Genomic DNA, 18370 nt, shown 5'->3' with positions numbered 1-18370 from the left:
TCTGCATAAATTATATCTGAAACTCTCAGAAATATAGAAACAAACCCACATGTTTTCCAGGTATACAAAAACTGGAATAATCTTCAGTAAATTCAAGCCGCGATTTCTCTCTTTATCACATATGCTGGGAGCACCTGGTCCAGCGGCGGGTTGGTGGCGGCACAGCTCCCTTCCCTGAGCCCGACGCCTCACGGCTCTGCGCTCCCTGCGGCCCCTTGCTGGTCCCAGCTCCGTTTGGTGCCCTGTGTTGGCCTGTGTCAGCCTCGGCTCCACGACTTGCACGGGCGGACCGTGCGCCCTCCCACTTCCTGGCAAGCAGAGCCTGGCTGGCGCTCTCCCGGTGGCAGTGGCACTGGAGGCGCAGAGCTGGGTGTGTTTCCTTGGCGTCGCCCCTCTTTCGCTCAGCGGGCGGTTCCGTTGGCGGTCCTAGTGGAGCCCGGAAGCCGGGGATCCGGGGGCCGGGGCAGCACCTGAGCCACAGTGCGGTCCTGCACCCCGAGGCCTGTTCCTCATCAACACGTTCACTAGCAGCGCCCACCAGGCAGTTCTGGATCTCGGTGCCACTAACTGGCCGAGAGCAAAGTTCAGGGTCGCGGGGTGCCATCCCTTCCACTGTCCCAGGACGGCTAGCGCCGGGCCTTCCCCTTAGCACTTTGGCCAGTAGCTCCGAGCCGCCGACCTGTCACCGCCCGGATTTGTGCCCGTGTCCGCCACAGCGCCGCGCATTTGTCACAGCCGGACTGTTCTCAGCGACGGCACCGTTGAATTCGTAACGCGGCTGTTTCTCGGGGGCAACACCGCTAGTTTCGCCCACTTTGCATTTCTCTAGTCACGCCCATCTGGCCATTTCCAAGGTGCAGTTCCCCTACTTTCTCCGACCATAAGGTGTCTTGGTGGCGGCGCGTCGGCCAGGGACCAGCCCCGCCACCTCTGCTGGTCCCTTTGCTGTAGAGACTGGCCGCCCTCTCTCTTTCCCAGCGACCACAGCGACGGTAGATCGCCTCCCTCCTGACATTAGAACAATTATTCTCTGTCTCCGAAGCTCGAGATTCCGCGGTCACCATCCATTTCTTGCTTTTTAGCAGATTTTGACTTAGCGGTGCGGAGATTTCTTTGTGGTAGCAAGTCCGGTGTAGTCCGCCCAAGACTTTCACAGCTTGTACCAGTCCCGGAACCGCGGCAAGGACATTTCCCAGCCGCACCAGACCAGGCTTTAGGCGATCAAGGGTTTAGCCCTGCGGGGACTGCTTACTAAGAGGAAGTCCACGTGGACTCCTGGCAAATCAGTATTTAATCCTGCCTTGGAGATTTCTTACTGCGACCAAATCCCGGTTTAGCGATTTCTTAGCGCAACGTGAGGCGCTTTCGTTGAGCCAAAGTTTTCCAGTCCTCCTAAGTCCAAATAAACCCATGCCTGGGATATCTAAGATCCGGTGAATTCAATTCCAGACCGAACATGTCCAGATTTTCCAGGAAACTGTACCTGTTTATCAGGCCTGTCATTTCTCAACGGTAGCAAACTGTGGTTTGGAAACAAATATGCTTGTTATTAGGTCCGATGGAAGTAGGAGTCTATTGGCAAAACGGACTTTTTTTGGTGGCATTTAGTTGTTTTCCCCTTTGTGTTTTGTTTTGTTCTGTTTTGTTTCCAATAAGAAGTCCGCCTGAGCTATGCTTTTTATTACTAAGTCCAAGAAAAGTCCACTTCAACAGACTACAGAAATTTCCTATTCTTGGGAATTTTAGGAAATTCAGAGTTAACTGCTATTGATTGTCAGCCTCATAGAAGTCGATGTATGTTTGCTAAAGCCATTTTTGACTTGGAGTAACTCTGGGTATTCTCCCTGAGCTATGGTTGCATCAAGTCCTTAGAAGTCGATGCGTACCGGCAAAAGCGATTTTTCAGTCATACCGATGATGGATTCGCCTCTTCAAAGTCGGTATAAACTGGGGAAAATAATAATGTCTTCATCATAGCAACTTCTGTAAATCTAGATTTAGCTGCGTTTCTGTTTGTTATGGCACCAAAGTCGGTGTACATAGGCAAAAATGATTTCTTAATCATAGTGAGTTAGGCCTTAGGAAACATGAGGTCAGCCAATCATTTGTTAATATGAAAGTCTGTAAAATCGGTATATACTGCTGAAAACAGTTTCTTCATCATCGGAAGTTTTGGTTCTTCAAGAGACAGTCTGCCTTAGCTGGTCATTCCTAGCAGTACCAGGTTATGTTTTGTCAATGGGAAGTTCGAACTTAATTGTACTTTTTAATACAGAGTCCAGGAGAAGTCAGCGTCCGCTAGCTGAAAAGATTTCTTGTGCACAGCGAGTTCAAGGCAGTCCTGATTTCGCTATGTTTTTGTTTAATGACCCTGTAGAAGTCAAGTTCTTAATCATGGCAATGCTGTGTTCACAAGTGAGGGTGGCTGTGGAGTCCACGCAGACAGGCTGATGAGATTTTTTTAGGTGTAACAAATACCAGTCTGGTCGAGTCAGCCATTTCTTAGTCCTCCTTCCTCTCGGTCTGTGTGTACCGAATACCGGATTCCGCGGACAGGAATATCATAATCACAGGACAGCACCATTTAGAATGTTTGCAATTTCTTTCTTTGGGTGAGTTCTGTAGATGTATTTGCTCCGTTAGTTTCTTATTTTCCTGCGGCGTATTTTCTTCTGAAATCTACGCATTTTGATTTCCTTTTCTGTTAACAAGGGTTACCACTGATGTCTCTAGATTTCTATGTACATTCTGGCAGTTTATCGAACGCTTATTTTATTCGTTACTTACTGAATTTCACCCTGAATTCCACCCATATTCTACTTATTTCCTGGAGCATTTCACCACTCAGCTGCATGCTGACCTGTGTTCACCTACAAGCCAGAGAGCAAAGCTCGGTCTCGGCCCAGCAGGTGCTGGGTCTCTGGGCTTCTTGCAGGCTGCACCAGTCCTTCTGCCAGACAGAAGGAGCACTGTGTCTGCTTTATGGCCTGTAGCTCCACTCCGACCATTCTTGGTTTGGGCACATTTCCTAGTGCCTACTGAACAGTTTCTCCTACGCAGGACCCAGGGTTCTCTGTGCCATCTCTTTCTCAGTCCCAGCACCACTGGTTTCCCTGGGCTGGCCTGTCCATCATTAAGCGACGACATGTGAGGTCAGCTGGTTTAGAACTCGAGCTCGAAAGCTATCCTCTTCATGCCCTTATTATCCTATGTTTTCTTTGTTGGGTTAGTTTCTGTACGGTATGCTTATTTTTCCCGTTTCATTTCGGTTTGTTTTCTTTCTGCTTTGTTTTGGTAATGGAACTACCACCTCCTGCTTGAGTTCTGGGTGTGCTCTACAATGTTAGCCTGTTTTGTTTTTTCTACTGATTTGTTGCCACCGAGTCTCATGACTTCTACCGTGCCTCCGCCCACAAGCCCAGGAGAGCACAAATACCCAGACTGTGTGTGGTACTGCCACAGGCTTTGCCAACTTATTCTGTGCAAAGCTTGAGTCCTCCGGACCAGAGGCCTCCTCTGCGATGGAGCGGCGTTTTCTGGGCTGTGCGAAAGGGGCTTGGGATTCCACCGAGGTGGCTCCAGAGCCCCAGCTTCCATCTATGCTGTGCTCAGAAGGTTCTGGGCCTCACCTGCTCCCTTTCTATCCTGTGCTGGGAGAGTTCCCAGGTCAGGGCAGTGTTTTGGATTCGGGACTGCTTTCCAGTCCTTGTTGGCGGCTTCGCTGGGTCTACCTGCAAAACGAAGTCTGTCCCAGAGCCCAGAGCACCTTGGAACCAACACCTGCTCTGCCCACTGCGGGCCTCTGGCCCGGGACACAGATGAAGCCAGAGGCAGCTGCAGGAGAGGTGGACCCTGCAGAGGAACCCGAGCCACTCACCCACCAGCAGCTTTCCTCCACCAGGACGCCCCACCTGGCGACACGAGGCTGGACAGGGAGACCTGACAGTGGGCATCCTTCAGAGCAGGGGCACAGCAGGCCTCCCCTCCTCGCCTGGCGGAGCCACATCCGGGTGTTCTCGGGCTGCCTGGAGTGGATTGGTCGCACCATGTACACCATGAGTTGCAGCTGCTGCCCCTGCATCTTTGGGTCTAAGGATCCCTGAGATTGGGGCAGGAGCCCTTTTCTAGCTTCCCTCAGGAAGGGATTCTCATTTGTGAAGCTTGCAAAATAAAAAAGTATTAAGATGTGGCTTTAGGTTTCAATGTCTAGTTCTGCTTCTCTGGCTCTGAAGTTCTTCTTTTCCTTACAGGTCGCTGACCACTCAGATTCCTTACATAGTCCACATCAAAAAGTAGGACTTAGCTTTGTTCCTGTTTCTTCACTTCCTAGAAGTCGGTGTATACAGAGGCAATCCCAGGAAATCCCAGTTGAGCTTTATTTATATTTGCCACCTCAGTGGAAGTCATTGTATGATGGTGAACAAGATATCTTTCTGCTAGCAATATGATAAAAACTACCACATGGACTTGTTCGTTTTTCTTCATGTTCAAGAAGTCGGTATACAGTGGGGAAAAACGATTTCTTTCTCCTCACAAGTTCTGGGACATTAGGATTTAACTTTGTTTCTGTGTACCACCTCAGTGGAAGTCGTTTTATGATCATGAACACGATATCGTTCTGCTTACAGTATCATACAAATTACCACAGGGACTTGTTCGTTTTTCTTCATGTTCAAGAAGTCGGTATACAGTGGGGAAAAACGATTTCTTTCTCCTCACAAGCTCTGGGATATTACGATTTAACTTTGTTTCTATGTGCCACCTCAGTGGAAGTTGTTTTATGATCGTGAACACGGTATCTTCTTGCTAGCAATATGATAAAAATTACCACATGGACTTGTTTTCTTCACGATCAAAAAGTAGGTGTACGGTGGGGAAATCGTTTTCTTTCTCCTCACAAGTTCTGGGACATTACGATTTAACTTTGTTTGCATTTGCCACTCAGTGGAAGTCGTTTTATGATCATGAACACAATATCGTTCTGCTTGCAGTATCATACAAATTACCACATGGACTGGTTCATTTTTCTTCACATTCAGGAAGTCGGTATACAGTGGGGAAAAACGATTTCTTTCTCCTCAGAAGTTCTGGGATATCACGATTTAACTTTGTATGTGCCACCTCAGGGGAAGTCGTTTTATGATCCTGAACACGATATTTTCTTGCTAGCAGTATGACAAAAATTACCACATGGACTTGTTTTCTTCCCACTCAGAAAGTTGGTGTAGAGTGGGGGGAAATGATTTCTTTCTCCACACAAGTTCTGGGATATTACGATTTAACTCTATTTGCCACCTCAGTGGAAGTCGTTTTATGATTGTGAACACGATATCTTTCTGCTTGCAGTATCATACAAATTACCACATGGGCTGGTTCATTATCTTCACATTAGAAGTCGGTATACAGTGGGGAAAAATGATTTCTTTCTCCTCACAAGTTCTGGGACATTACGATTTAACTTTGTTTCTGTGTGCCACCTCAGTGGAAGTCGTTTTATGATCATGAACACGATATCGTTCTGCTTACAGTATCATACAAATTACCACATGGACTTGTTCGTTTTTCTTCATGTTCAAGAAGTCGGTATACAGTGGGGAAAAACGATTTCTTTCTCCTCACAAGCTCTGGGATATTACGATTTAACTTTGTTTCTATGTGCCACCTCAGTGGAAGTTGTTTTATGATCGTGAACACGGTATCTTCTTGCTAGCAATATGATAAAAATTACCACATGGACTTGTTTTCTTCACGATCAAAAAGTAGGTGTACGGTGGGGAAATCGTTTTCTTTCTCCTCACAAGTTCTGGGACATTACGATTTAACTTTGTTTGCATTTGCCACTCAGTGGAAGTCGTTTTATGATCATGAACACAATATCGTTCTGCTTGCAGTATCATACAAATTACCACATGGACTGGTTCATTTTTCTTCACATTCAGGAAGTCGGTATACAGTGGGGAAAAACGATTTCTTTCTTCTCACAAGTTGTGGGATATTACGATTTAACTTTGTATGTGCCACCTCAGGGGAAGTCGTTTTATGATCCTGAACACGATATTTTCTTGCTAGCAGTATGACAAAAATTACCACATGGACTTGTTTTCTTCCCACTCAGAAAGTTGGTGTAGAGTGGGGGGAAATGATTTCTTTCTCCACACAAGTTCTGGGATATTACGATTTAACTCTATTTGCCACCTCAGTGGAAGTCGTTTTATGATTGTGAACACGATATCGTTCTGCTTACAGTATCATATGAATTACCACAGGGACTTGTTCATTTTTCTTCACATTCAGGAAGTCGGTATACAGTAGGGAAAAATGATTTCTTTCTCCTCACAAGCTCTGGAATATTACGATTTAACTTTGTTTCTATGTGCCACCTCAGTGGAAGTTGTTTTATGATCGTGAACACGGTATCTTCTTGCTAGCAATATGATAAAAATTACCACATGGACTTGTTTTCTTCATGATCAAAAAGTAGGTGTACAGTGGGGAAATCGTTTTCTTTCTCCTCACAAGTTCTGGGATATTACGATTTAACTTTGTTTCTGTGTGCCACCTCAGTGGAAGTCATTTTATGATCATGAACAGGATATCTTCTTGCTAGCAACAGGACAAAAATTACCACATGGACTTGCTTATTTTTCTTCACACTGAAGAAGTCGGTATACAGTGGGGAAAAACGATTTCTTTCTCCTCAGAAGTTCTGGGATATCACGATTTAATTCTGTTTATTTTGCCATCTCTGTAGAAGTCGTTGTATGCTGGTGAACACTGTATCGTCCTGCTAGCAATATCACACAAATTACCACATGGACTGGCTCATTTTTCTTCACATTCAAGAAGTCAGTGTGCAGTGGGGAAAAACGATTTCTTTCTCCTCAGAAGATTTAGGATATCACGATTTAACTCTTTATTTTACCATCTCTGTAGAAGTCGTTGCATACTGGTGAAAACGATTTCTTGGTCCCAGCACATTGCTGAAAAACAGAACGCAGCTCTGTTTGCTTGCTTACCCTCAGAAGTCCTTGTATACTGGTGAAGACAGTATCTTCCTCCTCGCCATGACAAAAACATAGGACTTTGCTTTGTGTTTTTTGTCTTCCTAGAAGTCGGTGTACACTAGGGAAACTTCCTCCAAGCCAGTTCTGTGCAGGACTTGGGTTTGTTCGTGTTTGCTAACCCCGGGGAAGTCCTCAGATAAACTGGGGAAATCCATTTCTTGTTTAAAATGTGTTTGTTCCATTTATTATTTTACCTCTTCCTTTTTCACCTTTCCAACGGCGTGAGTCATTCAGGTCTCCGCTGTGTGCGAGCTGAGCGGGTGGGCTGCCGGAGCCTGCGGTTCCTGGCGGCTCCTCCCCTCCCCTCCCCTCCCCACCCGGGTTTCCTGCAGGACTTTGTCACCAGCTTAGAGGCGCTTCCTCGTTTTCTGTGGCACTGCTCCAGGCCAGGAGCAGATGGTTTCCACTTCTCTTAGATGGTAGGTGCTCCCTTTGGTCGTGGTGTGGGTCCTTGGGCAGTTTTGGTCGCCTCAGCTGGTTCACGCGCGGGCAGCAGGGCATTGGAACAGTGCAAGCCTTTTGTTAGCACCTTCGCTAGCAGCACGGCGCCACTTTTTGTGTCACTGAGCCCAATTGCACCAAGTTGGCCTTTTCTTGGCACCACCATTCCTCCAAGGCAAAAGTTTCTGGGTGACAGCACTGCTAATTCCTGGGATGGGCTGTTTCTTGGTCGCTGCTCTATCTTTTCCTCCAAGCCGGATGGGTCTTGCTAGCAACACGCTTGGGACGTCGCGTGTGCAGTTTTTCTTTAGCACTGTCACTAGCAGAGCGAGTCTGGGCTTTTTGGATCCCAGCACCGCTAGAGGAGGGCAGGACCTATGCCCACCCAGGCTGCTTTCCTTGGCCCGCCCCGGAGCAAAAAGTGCAGACCTGAGCCAGAGAGATCCTGGCAGATAGGACCTTCGGCAGCTGCGCCCTTCGCAGTCCCCGGATGCCGCAGCAGGCTTTCCCCTCCCACCTAGCCCCCAGTGCTCGCTTTACAGTCACCGCAACTTTGTCTGGGGTTTTCCGGGTCTAGGAGCCTTGAGATTTCCGCTCATGGCTTCCACTGTATCTTCCTCTTTGAAATGAATATCGTTTACAGTAACATCTCTCCGTTTCCTAACGAAAAAAGTTTGCTTTCATGTTCCTTTGCAAAATGCTCCTTGTCTTTCTCAGTATAATTACAGAGAAATATCAAAGGCGGGGAGGGGTGTTTGGGGAGGTAGTGTTTCTTTGGGGGGGAGGGTTGTTTGTCTTTGCTCCAGCTTTAAGTACCACCCAGGTGGCTGTGGGTGGGAGTGTGGAATGTGTAAGGAGAAAGCAAGGATCCCCTAACACCTGAGAGCCTAGCCTGACTAGGCTTGAAGAAGTGTGTTCCCTGGCTTTTTCTTTTCTATTAAAGATTTTATTTATTTTATTTTAGAGGGGGAGGGAGGGGCAGAGAGAGAGAGTGAAAGGATCTCAAGCTGACTCCTTGCTGACCACTGAGCAGATGGCCGGGCTGGCTCTCCGGACCCTGAGATCAGGACCTGAGCCAAACCAAGAACCCGGTGCTTGACCCACTGAGCAACCCAGTCGCCCCCTCCCCTGGCATTCTGAAGGTTCCCTAAGGAGGGGAAGGTTTAGGGGGTGAGCATAACTATTAACAAAAGTTGCTGCCACACTGTAAGCCTCAAAAAAAAAAAAAGTTAGCCTTAACATCTGAGTAGATTGAGTAGAATGCAAGTGGTGGAGAGATCTTAACCTGCAGAAGGACCCCACTTGATATTCCCTAGTCCTTTCCCAGCACAGGATAGAAAGGGAGCAGGTGAGGCCCAGAACCTTCTGAGCACAGCATAGATGGAAGCTGGGGCTCTGGAGCCACCTCGGTGGAATCCCAAGCCCCTTTCGCACAGCCCAGAAAACGCCGCTCCATCGCAGAGGAGGCCTCTGGTCCGGAGGACTCAAGCTTTGCACAGAATAAGTTGGCAAAGCCTGTGGCAGTACCACACACAGTCTGGGTATTTGTGCTCTCCTGGGCTTGTGGGCGGAGGCACGGTAGAAGTCATGAGACTCGGTGGCAACAAATCAGTAGAAAAAACAAAACAGGCTAACATTGTAGAGCACACCCAGAACTCAAGCAGGAGGTGGTAGTTCCATTACCAAAACAAAGCAGAAAGAAAACAAACCGAAATGAAACGGGAAAAATAAGCATACCGTACAGAAACTAACCCAACAAAGAAAACATAGGATAATAAGGGCATGAAGAGGATAGCTTTCGAGCTCGAGTTCTAAACCAGCTGACCTCACATGTCGTCGCTTAATGATGGACAGGCCAGCCCAGGGAAACCAGTGGTGCTGGGACTGAGAAAGAGATGGCACAGAGAACCCTGGGTCCTGCGTAGGAGAAACTGTTCAGTAGGCACTAGGAAATGTGCCCAAACCAAGAATGGTCGGAGTGGAGCTACAGGCCATAAAGCAGACACAGTGCTCCTTCTGTCTGGCAGAAGGACTGGTGCAGCCTGCAAGAAGCCCAGAGACCCAGCACCTGCTGGGCCGAGACCGAGCTTTGCTCTCTGGCTTGTAGGTGAACACAGGTCAGCATGCAGCTGAGTGGTGAAATGCTCCAGGAAATAAGTAGAATATGGGTGGAATTCAGGGTGAAATTCAGTAAGTAACGAATAAAATAAGCGTTCGATAAACTGCCAGAATGTACATAGAAATCTAGAGACATCAGTGGTAACCCTTGTTAACAGAAAAGGAAATCAAAATGCGTAGATTTCAGAAGAAAATACGCCGCAGGAAAATAAGAAACTAACGGAGCAAATACATCTACAGAACTCACCCAAAGAAAGAAATTGCAAACATTCTAAATGGTGCTGTCCTGTGATTATGATATTCCTGTCCGCGGAATCCGGTATTCGGTACACACAGACCGAGAGGAAGGAGGACTAAGAAATGGCTGACTCGACCAGACTGGTATTTGTTACACCTAAAAAAATCTCATCAGCCTGTCTGCGTGGACTCCACAGCCACCCTCACTTGTGAACACAGCATTGCCATGATTAAGAACTTGACTTCTACAGGGTCATTAAACAAAAACATAGCGAAATCAGGACTGCCTTGAACTCGCTGTGCACAAGAAATCTTTTCAGCTAGCGGACGCTGACTTCTCCTGGACTCTGTATTAAAAAGTACAATTAAGTTCGAACTTCCCATTGACAAAACATAACCTGGTACTGCTAGGAATGACCAGCTAAGGCAGACTGTCTCTTGAAGAACCAAAACTTCCGATGATGAAGAAACTGTTTTCAGCAGTATATACCGATTTTACAGACTTTCATATTAACAAATGATTGGCTGACCTCATGTTTCCTAAGGCCTAACTCACTATGATTAAGAAATCATTTTTGCCTATGTACACCGACTTTGGTGCCATAACAAACAGAAACGCAGCTAAATCTAGATTTACAGAAGTTGCTATGATGAAGACATTATTATTTTCCCCAGTTTATACCGACTTTGAAGAGGCGAATCCATCATCGGTATGACTGAAAAATCGCTTTTGCCGGTACGCATCGACTTCTAAGGACTTGATGCAACCATAGCTCAGGGAGAATACCCAGAGTTACTCCAAGTCAAAAATGGCTTTAGCAAACATACATCGACTTCTATGAGGCTGACAATCAATAGCAGTTAACTCTGAATTTCCTAAAATTCCCAAGAATAGGAAATTTCTGTAGTCTGTTGAAGTGGACTTTTCTTGGACTTAGTAATAAAAAGCATAGCTCAGGCGGACTTCTTATTGGAAACAAAACAGAACAAAACAAAACACAAAGGGGAAAACAACTAAATGCCACCAAAAAAAGTCCGTTTTGCCAATAGACTCCTACTTCCATCGGACCTAATAACAAGCATATTTGTTTCCAAACCACAGTTTGCTACCGTTGAGAAATGACAGGCCTGATAAACAGGTACAGTTTCCTGGAAAATCTGGACATGTTCGGTCTGGAATTGAATTCACCGGATCTTAGATATCCCAGGCATGGGTTTATTTGGACTTAGGAGGACTGGAAAACTTTGGCTCAACGAAAGCGCCTCACGTTGCGCTAAGAAATCGCTAAACCGGGATTTGGTCGCAGTAAGAAATCTCCAAGGCAGGATTAAATACTGATTTGCCAGGAGTCCACGTGGACTTCCTCTTAGTAAGCAGTCCCCGCAGGGCTAAACCCTTGATCGCCTAAAGCCTGGTCTGGTGCGGCTGGGAAATGTCCTTGCCGCGGTTCCGGGACTGGTACAAGCTGTGAAAGTCTTGGGCGGACTACACCGGACTTGCTACCACAAAGAAATCTCCGCACCGCTAAGTCAAAATCTGCTAAAAAGCAAGAAATGGATGGTGACCGCGGAATCTCGAGCTTCGGAGACAGAGAATAATTGTTCTAATGTCAGGAGGGAGGCGATCTACCGTCGCTGTGGTCGCTGGGAAAGAGAGAGGGCGGCCAGTCTCTACAGCAAAGGGACCAGCAGAGGTGGCGGGGCTGGTCCCTGGCCGACGCGCCGCCACCAAGACACCTTATGGTCGGAGAAAGTAGGGGAACTGCACCTTGGAAATGGCCAGATGGGCGTGACTAGAGAAATGCAAAGTGGGCGAAACTAGCGGTGTTGCCCCCGAGAAACAGCCGCGTTACGAATTCAACGGTGCCGTCGCTGAGAACAGTCCGGCTGTGACAAATGCGCGGCGCTGTGGCGGACACGGGCACAAATCCGGGCGGTGACAGGTCGGCGGCTCGGAGCTACTGGCCAAAGTGCTAAGGGGAAGGCCCGGCGCTAGCCGTCCTGGGACAGTGGAAGGGATGGCACCCCGCGACCCTGAACTTTGCTCTCGGCCAGTTAGTGGCACCGAGATCCAGAACTGCCTGGTGGGCGCTGCTAGTGAACGTGTTGATGAGGAACAGGCCTCGGGGTGCAGGACCGCACTGTGGCTCAGGTGCTGCCCCGGCCCCCGGATCCCCGGCTTCCGGGCTCCACTAGGACCGCCAACGGAACCGCCCGCTGAGCGAAAGAGGGGCGACGCCAAGGAAACACACCCAGCTCTGCGCCTCCAGTGCCACTGCCACCGGGAGAGCGCCAGCCAGGCTCTGCTTGCCAGGAAGTGGGAGGGCGCACGGTCCGCCCGTGCAAGTCGTGGAGCCGAGGCTGACACAGGCCAACACAGGGCACCAAACGGAGCTGGGACCAGCAAGGGGCCGCAGGGAGCGCAGAGCGGTGCAAGTGCGGAAGGCGTCGGGCTCAGGGAAGGGAGCTGTGCCGCCACCAACCCGCCGCTGGACCCGCTGCTCCCAGCATTTTTGATAAAGAGAAATCGCAGCTTGGATCCCACAAGGAGCTGCGGGAGGGACCCGTGGCCCCCTTGAAGGAATGGCTCTGGGACACGCCCTGCGCCCGCCCAGCAAATGGCAGCGGTGGAGCCAAAGACCAACATCCCCTTTCCGGATCAACTGTGCTGCCCGCGGTAATCACGGGCACTCACAAGAAGTTGCGCTGTCAGTGGGAATCCCTTAGTTCTGAACTGGTTGTCCTGCAGCCCATAAACCGCCTGAAAGCTCCCACTCTCCCTCCCCTAATCAATCCCGTTGGGTATAAGGAAAACTTTTTTTTTTTTTTTTGAGGCCAAGCCAGGAGGTTCTCCTTGGAACAAATTTTCCTCAAGGGAGAGAGTTCCCTACTCCCTTCTCAGTACCATTGGGCTCATCTAACTTTTCCCTTTATGGGAATACATAGGCAAACCCCTACTGGGAGTTGTGAAGACTCAGGGTTCCTGGCCACTTCATCTCTCGACAACCAGTTTCTAAACTCCAGGTTCTGAACTAGCATTCTGCCAGCCACAGCCCCCTTCTGCTGGCCATCCCTGGACATGTAATAGCCCTCTAACTCCTCTGACCTCCCCTTAGCCTGATTCCACTACTCCCTCTGCCCCCTTCCCTAACCACATGGACTGGCAGCCACTCAAGCCCCTAACCAAGGAATTGGCGGCTCCCTGGAACTTGTCCCACCTTTCTAGGACAATCATTCCTATGCCATTCTCATAGTCCATTGGGACAATAAAAGTTCAGTCTTTTATCCCCTATTAGATAGCAGGGCCCAAGTCACTGTCATTCCAGGAAATCCCTTTCAAATCCGAAACGGAAAGTCCTTCTACTTATAGGGCATTGCTGACAAAACAATCAAAGTTGTACAGACCCATTGGGATGTAACTATTGGAACCACTCACTTACATGGCCTCCTCTGGTGGTGTTCCCCCCCCTTCTTTCCTTACTATAGTCATGGATGCATTGACAGGATGCCAGTGCCCCACGGAATAAGCCCCAGCTCTTGTACTTCCTAGTGGGACTGCCAAAGGGATGCTTGTGACTACCCCTCTCCAGTAAGGATGGTGAACACTCCCTAATATGGCTTAAACAGAGCACTGAAGGCCTATGCCCTGTCACTAAAGATATGCTTCAGACAAGAGTCATTAGCCCAAAAGCTCCCTTGTCAATAGCCCCATTTGGCCAGTATTTAAGCCAGTCACTAACGCGTGGCATCTCACCATTGACTATCTATTCAGACCTCACTGCTCAGGTTCCCAGATTAAGGCTCCAGTTCCTGATATTATAGAACCGATTGAGGACATACGACAGGCCCAAAGAACATCCTCCACAGTCACTGACCTAGCTAATATGTTCTATTTTGTTCCCACTGTGTAGGAATCCCAGGCCCAATTTTCTTTCACTTTTGAAGGAACTCAATATACATTTACTCAGTTCCCAATGGGATATTTAAACAGTCCTGCAAATGCACATAATCTCTGCTACCAGGCTTTATAGGATTTAAATACTTTACAGTTGGAAAGGTGCCATTTTGGCTTTATATTGATGACATTCTGTTGAGGGACATTATGACATTATTCCCTCTGAGGAGCCAGTATAGGCAGATTTGCACACCCTCACAGTCACATTTACACCTCACATTTATGCAGGCCCAGTTTTATCTGTCAAGTTTCTAGGCATCATCTGGTCCTCTCATTGCAGAAACACTAAAAGATATTGGCTGTGTTGCTCCTCTGTAGGAAAACTGAAAAAGGCATATGCTTCTAGAAATTATGAAATGTAGAGGTGCCTGGGTGGCTCAGTCAGTTAAGCGTCTGACTTTTGATCTCAGCTCAGGTCATGATCTCAGGGTCTTGAGGCTCTGTGCTGGGCATGGAGCCTGCTTAAGATTCTTTCTCTCCCTCTCCCTCTTCCCCTCCCCACCTCTCTCTCTCTAAAAAAAAAAGTAAAACAAAGAAATTATGTAATGTATTTATAAATTTGCAGATTTAAAGAATGCTGGTATAACACTCAGTTCACACTTACTTCTTAGTTTTCCCTAGAAGTTAAGGTTTCTATGGGTTAGGAATCCTTAATAATATATATAATCAAAGCTACTGGAAATAATAAGGGAAGCATCTTCATATGCCAGAAATGTAGTAGGTGTTTTCAGTAAGACAAGGTGTGAAGAATGGAGGTGTGTTTTTTCTTAAGGGAAAAGAAAGTAATTTTGTCTTAAAGTGAGGCTGATTGTTTAAAGAAGAAAAACAGGACAAAATTGGAATGTAGAAAAGAAAGTTGTAGAAGGATTATAGAAAAGGAATGTATGAAAAGGAATTTTAATGTGTGGTCAAACTGGCTAAGATTAAAATTCATTCACTTAAAAATGAATTTTAATTTCAAAAGTAACCTGGTGCACAATTAGAATTTGGATTTTTCTCTGTTAAAAGGACAGTTTTCTTGGATTTGGGGTATGTTTTTGATAACAGATTGTGTAAAGTTTCTTTACTTTTTTATAATAAACTTTTTTTATTACATAATATTTAGTAGTCCTACTCAAGAAGGTCAACAGAAACTTGTAAATATTCTGCAAAATAACAACACTCTACATACATATATTTTCAATGTGGTAACATTGAAATAAGCCATTTCCTTTATTCACATAGTTTTGCAAACTGGGGGATAAATAAGGATACAAACACAGAAAAACTTCTTTTCTTAAACTGGTAAGATTAATGGAGATTACAATTCTATTTAGTGATAAGCCAATGATTCACCCTGACCCTAGGAACACAAAACTCAAAAGCAGCTCTTGTTCAGAAAAGTGTGGTAAGGGTGCATGGAAGTGATACCTTGTAGTCTCCATAGTGGTCTATTTGAGGTGATTTTTTTAAATTGCTAAGCTGTATTACTAACTCATAATAAAAAGTAATTAGTCAAAATTTAAAGCATTCTGATCAAAATGGGTCTGCATATGCCTTTCAGAGCGAGCCCTGCTGGTCATAGGAGAGAACTGCTGCCTGCACATCGGGTGCACCTTCCAGTGACCTTCAACATGTTCTTCAAAGTCGTTCTGATCGTAGTTGAGAGGGAACATTAATTCACAGAGAGGCCACTTCTTGTGAACGTCAAAGCTGGGATCAAAGCACAAGCCTGTTCTGTGCCCACGTCAATGCAATGCCGACTTGGAGGATCGGGAGCAGGGGGCACATTCTCATCTTCTTTACTATCCTCAGGGTCTTCTAAACCATCGGGCCCACTAAGGTTTCCAGCAGGCTGGCTGCAGCCAACATGATCTTCCAGTCCCCAAGAAGGTACTCTCACAGGTGACCTTTGGATTTCATCTGGGTAAAAAGCACCATCTGCTCTGTGTCTGGTTTTCTGTGTTGCATACAGATGACCATACTGCAGCACTGGCTGTCTATTTCCACACCGCAGCGACATGACCATTTTGCTCTGAGCAGGTGTTGAGACACCGTGAGATCTTCTGAGGACTCTGGGAATTCTGACCTTCCATTTTCCTTACTGCTTGATTTTCTAGACTCCTTGTAGGTTCCTTCTCTCTGGAGAAGTTTTCCAATTGTGAAGTTAGACCATTTATCTTTGTCTTTCTCTGCCAGTTGAAGTTTGTAATTGTCCTCTACCTCAGCTAGTGCTGGTGTTGCATTTCCAGCCGTCTTCACTTGCTCTTTCCATTTCAGCTCCATGTTTGCAAGTTCATCAGCATATTTGTTGACTTTTGTTTTCTCATCCTGCAAGAGTTGTTTACCTTTATTATATTTTTCTGTTTTGTCAGCAATTTCTTTGCTCACTTCACAGACTTGCCCCTTTGTTACAATGTCAGAATTGTCTGCAGATGGTGGTGGCTGTATATGGATAGTAGAGCCAGCGGTAGTTGGGTCTGTGTTTATCGAGACATCATTCACTTTTTTGCTGATTCCCAGTTTTCCTTGTGAAGACACTGTTGCTATTGGCTGATTGGTCTAAAAGTTTATTTTTTTGTTTTTGGAGCCTCTGGCATTCCTTTTCTTTATAGTGATCCTGCTGCCATCTGAAGACAAAGTTTCAAATCTTCAACTTGTCTTCTCAGTTCACGTTCCCATATATCAGTCTTTTCCTGGCCTTTTTCCCCCCACAGCATTTAGTTTAAGTTCTGCCACTGCATCAGCTTTTTTCCAAGAGTGCGTATGCAGATCTGCCATTGTTTTGTCTTGCATATTTACAGCATCACTAAGTTCTTTGGCCAGAAAAACAACTTCTTGCCGAGTTGCCTGAACCTGTTCCTCTGCTTATGAAGTTGCTCCTTCAAAAAAAAAAAAAAAAGTATCTTCCTTACTTGAGGTTGTAAACAAGAAAGCCCTTTGCAGATTTTCCTTTTCAGCCAAACAGAAATACAGCCTGCCAATCTCTTCTTTGAAATGAGTAATCATGCTTTCTTTTCTTCTTCTTTTTTTTAAGTTTATTTAGGGAACAGCTACACTCAGCATGGGGCTTGAACTCACAACCCCAAGATCAAGAGGCATATGCTCCCCGACTGAGCCAGTCTGGTACCCCTGAGTAATCGTGTTATCTTTAGATTCTTTAAAGTCTGGACCTCTGACACAAGCTTGGTATTTTCTATTTCAGTGTTCTTCAGATGTACCTTATGAACTTCTTTCTCATCCTTTTCCATTTTCCACTGACATTCCAGTTGTTCTCTTTCATATTGTGCCTGAGTTTGTCCTTCAAACTGTCTAATTCAGTTTCTTTTTCATTTGCTTTATATGTCACTGACACGATACCTCCCTCAAACTGGAGAGCTTTGGATGTAGCATCATTGCATCTCTTCTTAAATTCTTCATTTTCCATTTTTCATTTTGTGATACTTCAACAACACCCTTTTGCTCTGCTTGCAGTTGGTCATATCTTTCTTTCTGATGGTTAAGTTCTCTTTCCATTCTCCCACCTTTAATAGTTCTTTTTCTTTCATGGTTTTCTCAATTATCAACTCAAGAAGGCCAGCTTTTTGGTTACCAACATGTCAGAATTTCCTTCATCTTCCATAGTAAGTAACTCTTCAACTGGAGAAGCTTGAAACTGGAAAGGTGTATTTGTTCCATGAATTTCACCCTTATGGGTAACATAAGAGAACTGATAAAATTCTCCATCATCATTTGGAAGGTGATATCCTTGAAAGGCTAATACACAATTAACTGTTGATCCTTCTATGATGTGCTCAGGCATAGGAGACCATAAAATTGTGTAAAAATCACAAGCAGTACTCCATCCAACCTTGAGTATACCAACCCAATCTTTTGAATGTGGATGGTTATATGGAGTTAAGGTGTAATGACATTCCAGGTGTGCATTAGGAAGATAATTCTCGGCCACATTTTGAAAGATGACATGGGCAAAGTTGGAAGCCTGTAAGGGGACTTCTTGAAGGGATGTCACTATGAAACCTTCGAAGGACTCCGGGACAGAGGGAGCCTTAGAGAGGCTTCTGAGCCTATACCACCATCAACCGCCAAACCTCTCCCACCACCACTGCCTCCCTCCACTGACTGGCTACACTTCCCAAGTTTATTTACCTTTTAAGTTTTAAGTTTCATCATAATCTGTGGTCCTATTTAGACAAGTTCTTTGAAACCTTTTTAAAAATATTTTTTACAAACTTCCTAAAGTCAAATTGTGAAGTCTTTTTGACATGCAATATTTCAAAGTACTTGTTAAACTAGGCTTATCTGAAATGTAAACAAATGTAAAGTTTTTGTTAAGTTACGCTTATTTGATATGTAGATTTCATGGAATCTATAGTCAAATAAGTAATACGAAGCCTTCTTTATATTGTATTTTAAGATTGTGGCACATGTGGATGAAGTCCATTCTCCTTCTGCAAGAAATGGTCCCTCATTGCTGGGCTTTTGCCATCTTGATGTCTTTGTAAAATGGCAGCACTCTGCTCCTGAATCAGAGATATTAAGATGGGTAAACAATGGTTGTAAATGAAATGGTCAG

The 18370-nt window shown here is 45.9% G+C and overlaps 1 protein-coding gene and 1 pseudogene across 1 annotated transcript; one reads left to right on the top strand and one right to left on the bottom strand.

The window, feature by feature from the left end:
* The first annotated feature begins 3521 nt into the window (after positions 1-3521).
* Positions 3522-4103, top strand: ANXA2R (annexin A2 receptor). Its single transcript, XM_045787135.2, has one exon. It carries the CDS (start codon positions 3522-3524, stop codon positions 4101-4103), a length of 582 nt encoding a protein of 193 aa, XP_045643091.2.
* An 11202-nt stretch (positions 4104-15305) lies between these two features.
* On the bottom strand, positions 15306-17461 carry LOC123785419 (tax1-binding protein 1 homolog; annotated as a pseudogene).
* Positions 17462-18370: the final 909 nt, after the last annotated feature.

This window comes from Ursus americanus, chromosome 15 (genome assembly GCF_024610735.1).
Source record: "Ursus americanus isolate L20-20 chromosome 15, mUrsAme1.1.p, whole genome shotgun sequence".
Lineage (NCBI taxonomy): Eukaryota > Metazoa > Chordata > Mammalia > Carnivora > Ursidae > Ursus > Ursus americanus.
This window is presented reverse-complemented; position numbering and strand designations above follow the sequence as displayed.

Coding starts and splice junctions, on each gene's coding strand:
- ANXA2R (XM_045787135.2), top strand. CDS start 3,522: ATGGAGCGGCGTTTTCTGGGCTGTGCGAAAGGGGCTTGGGATTCCACC.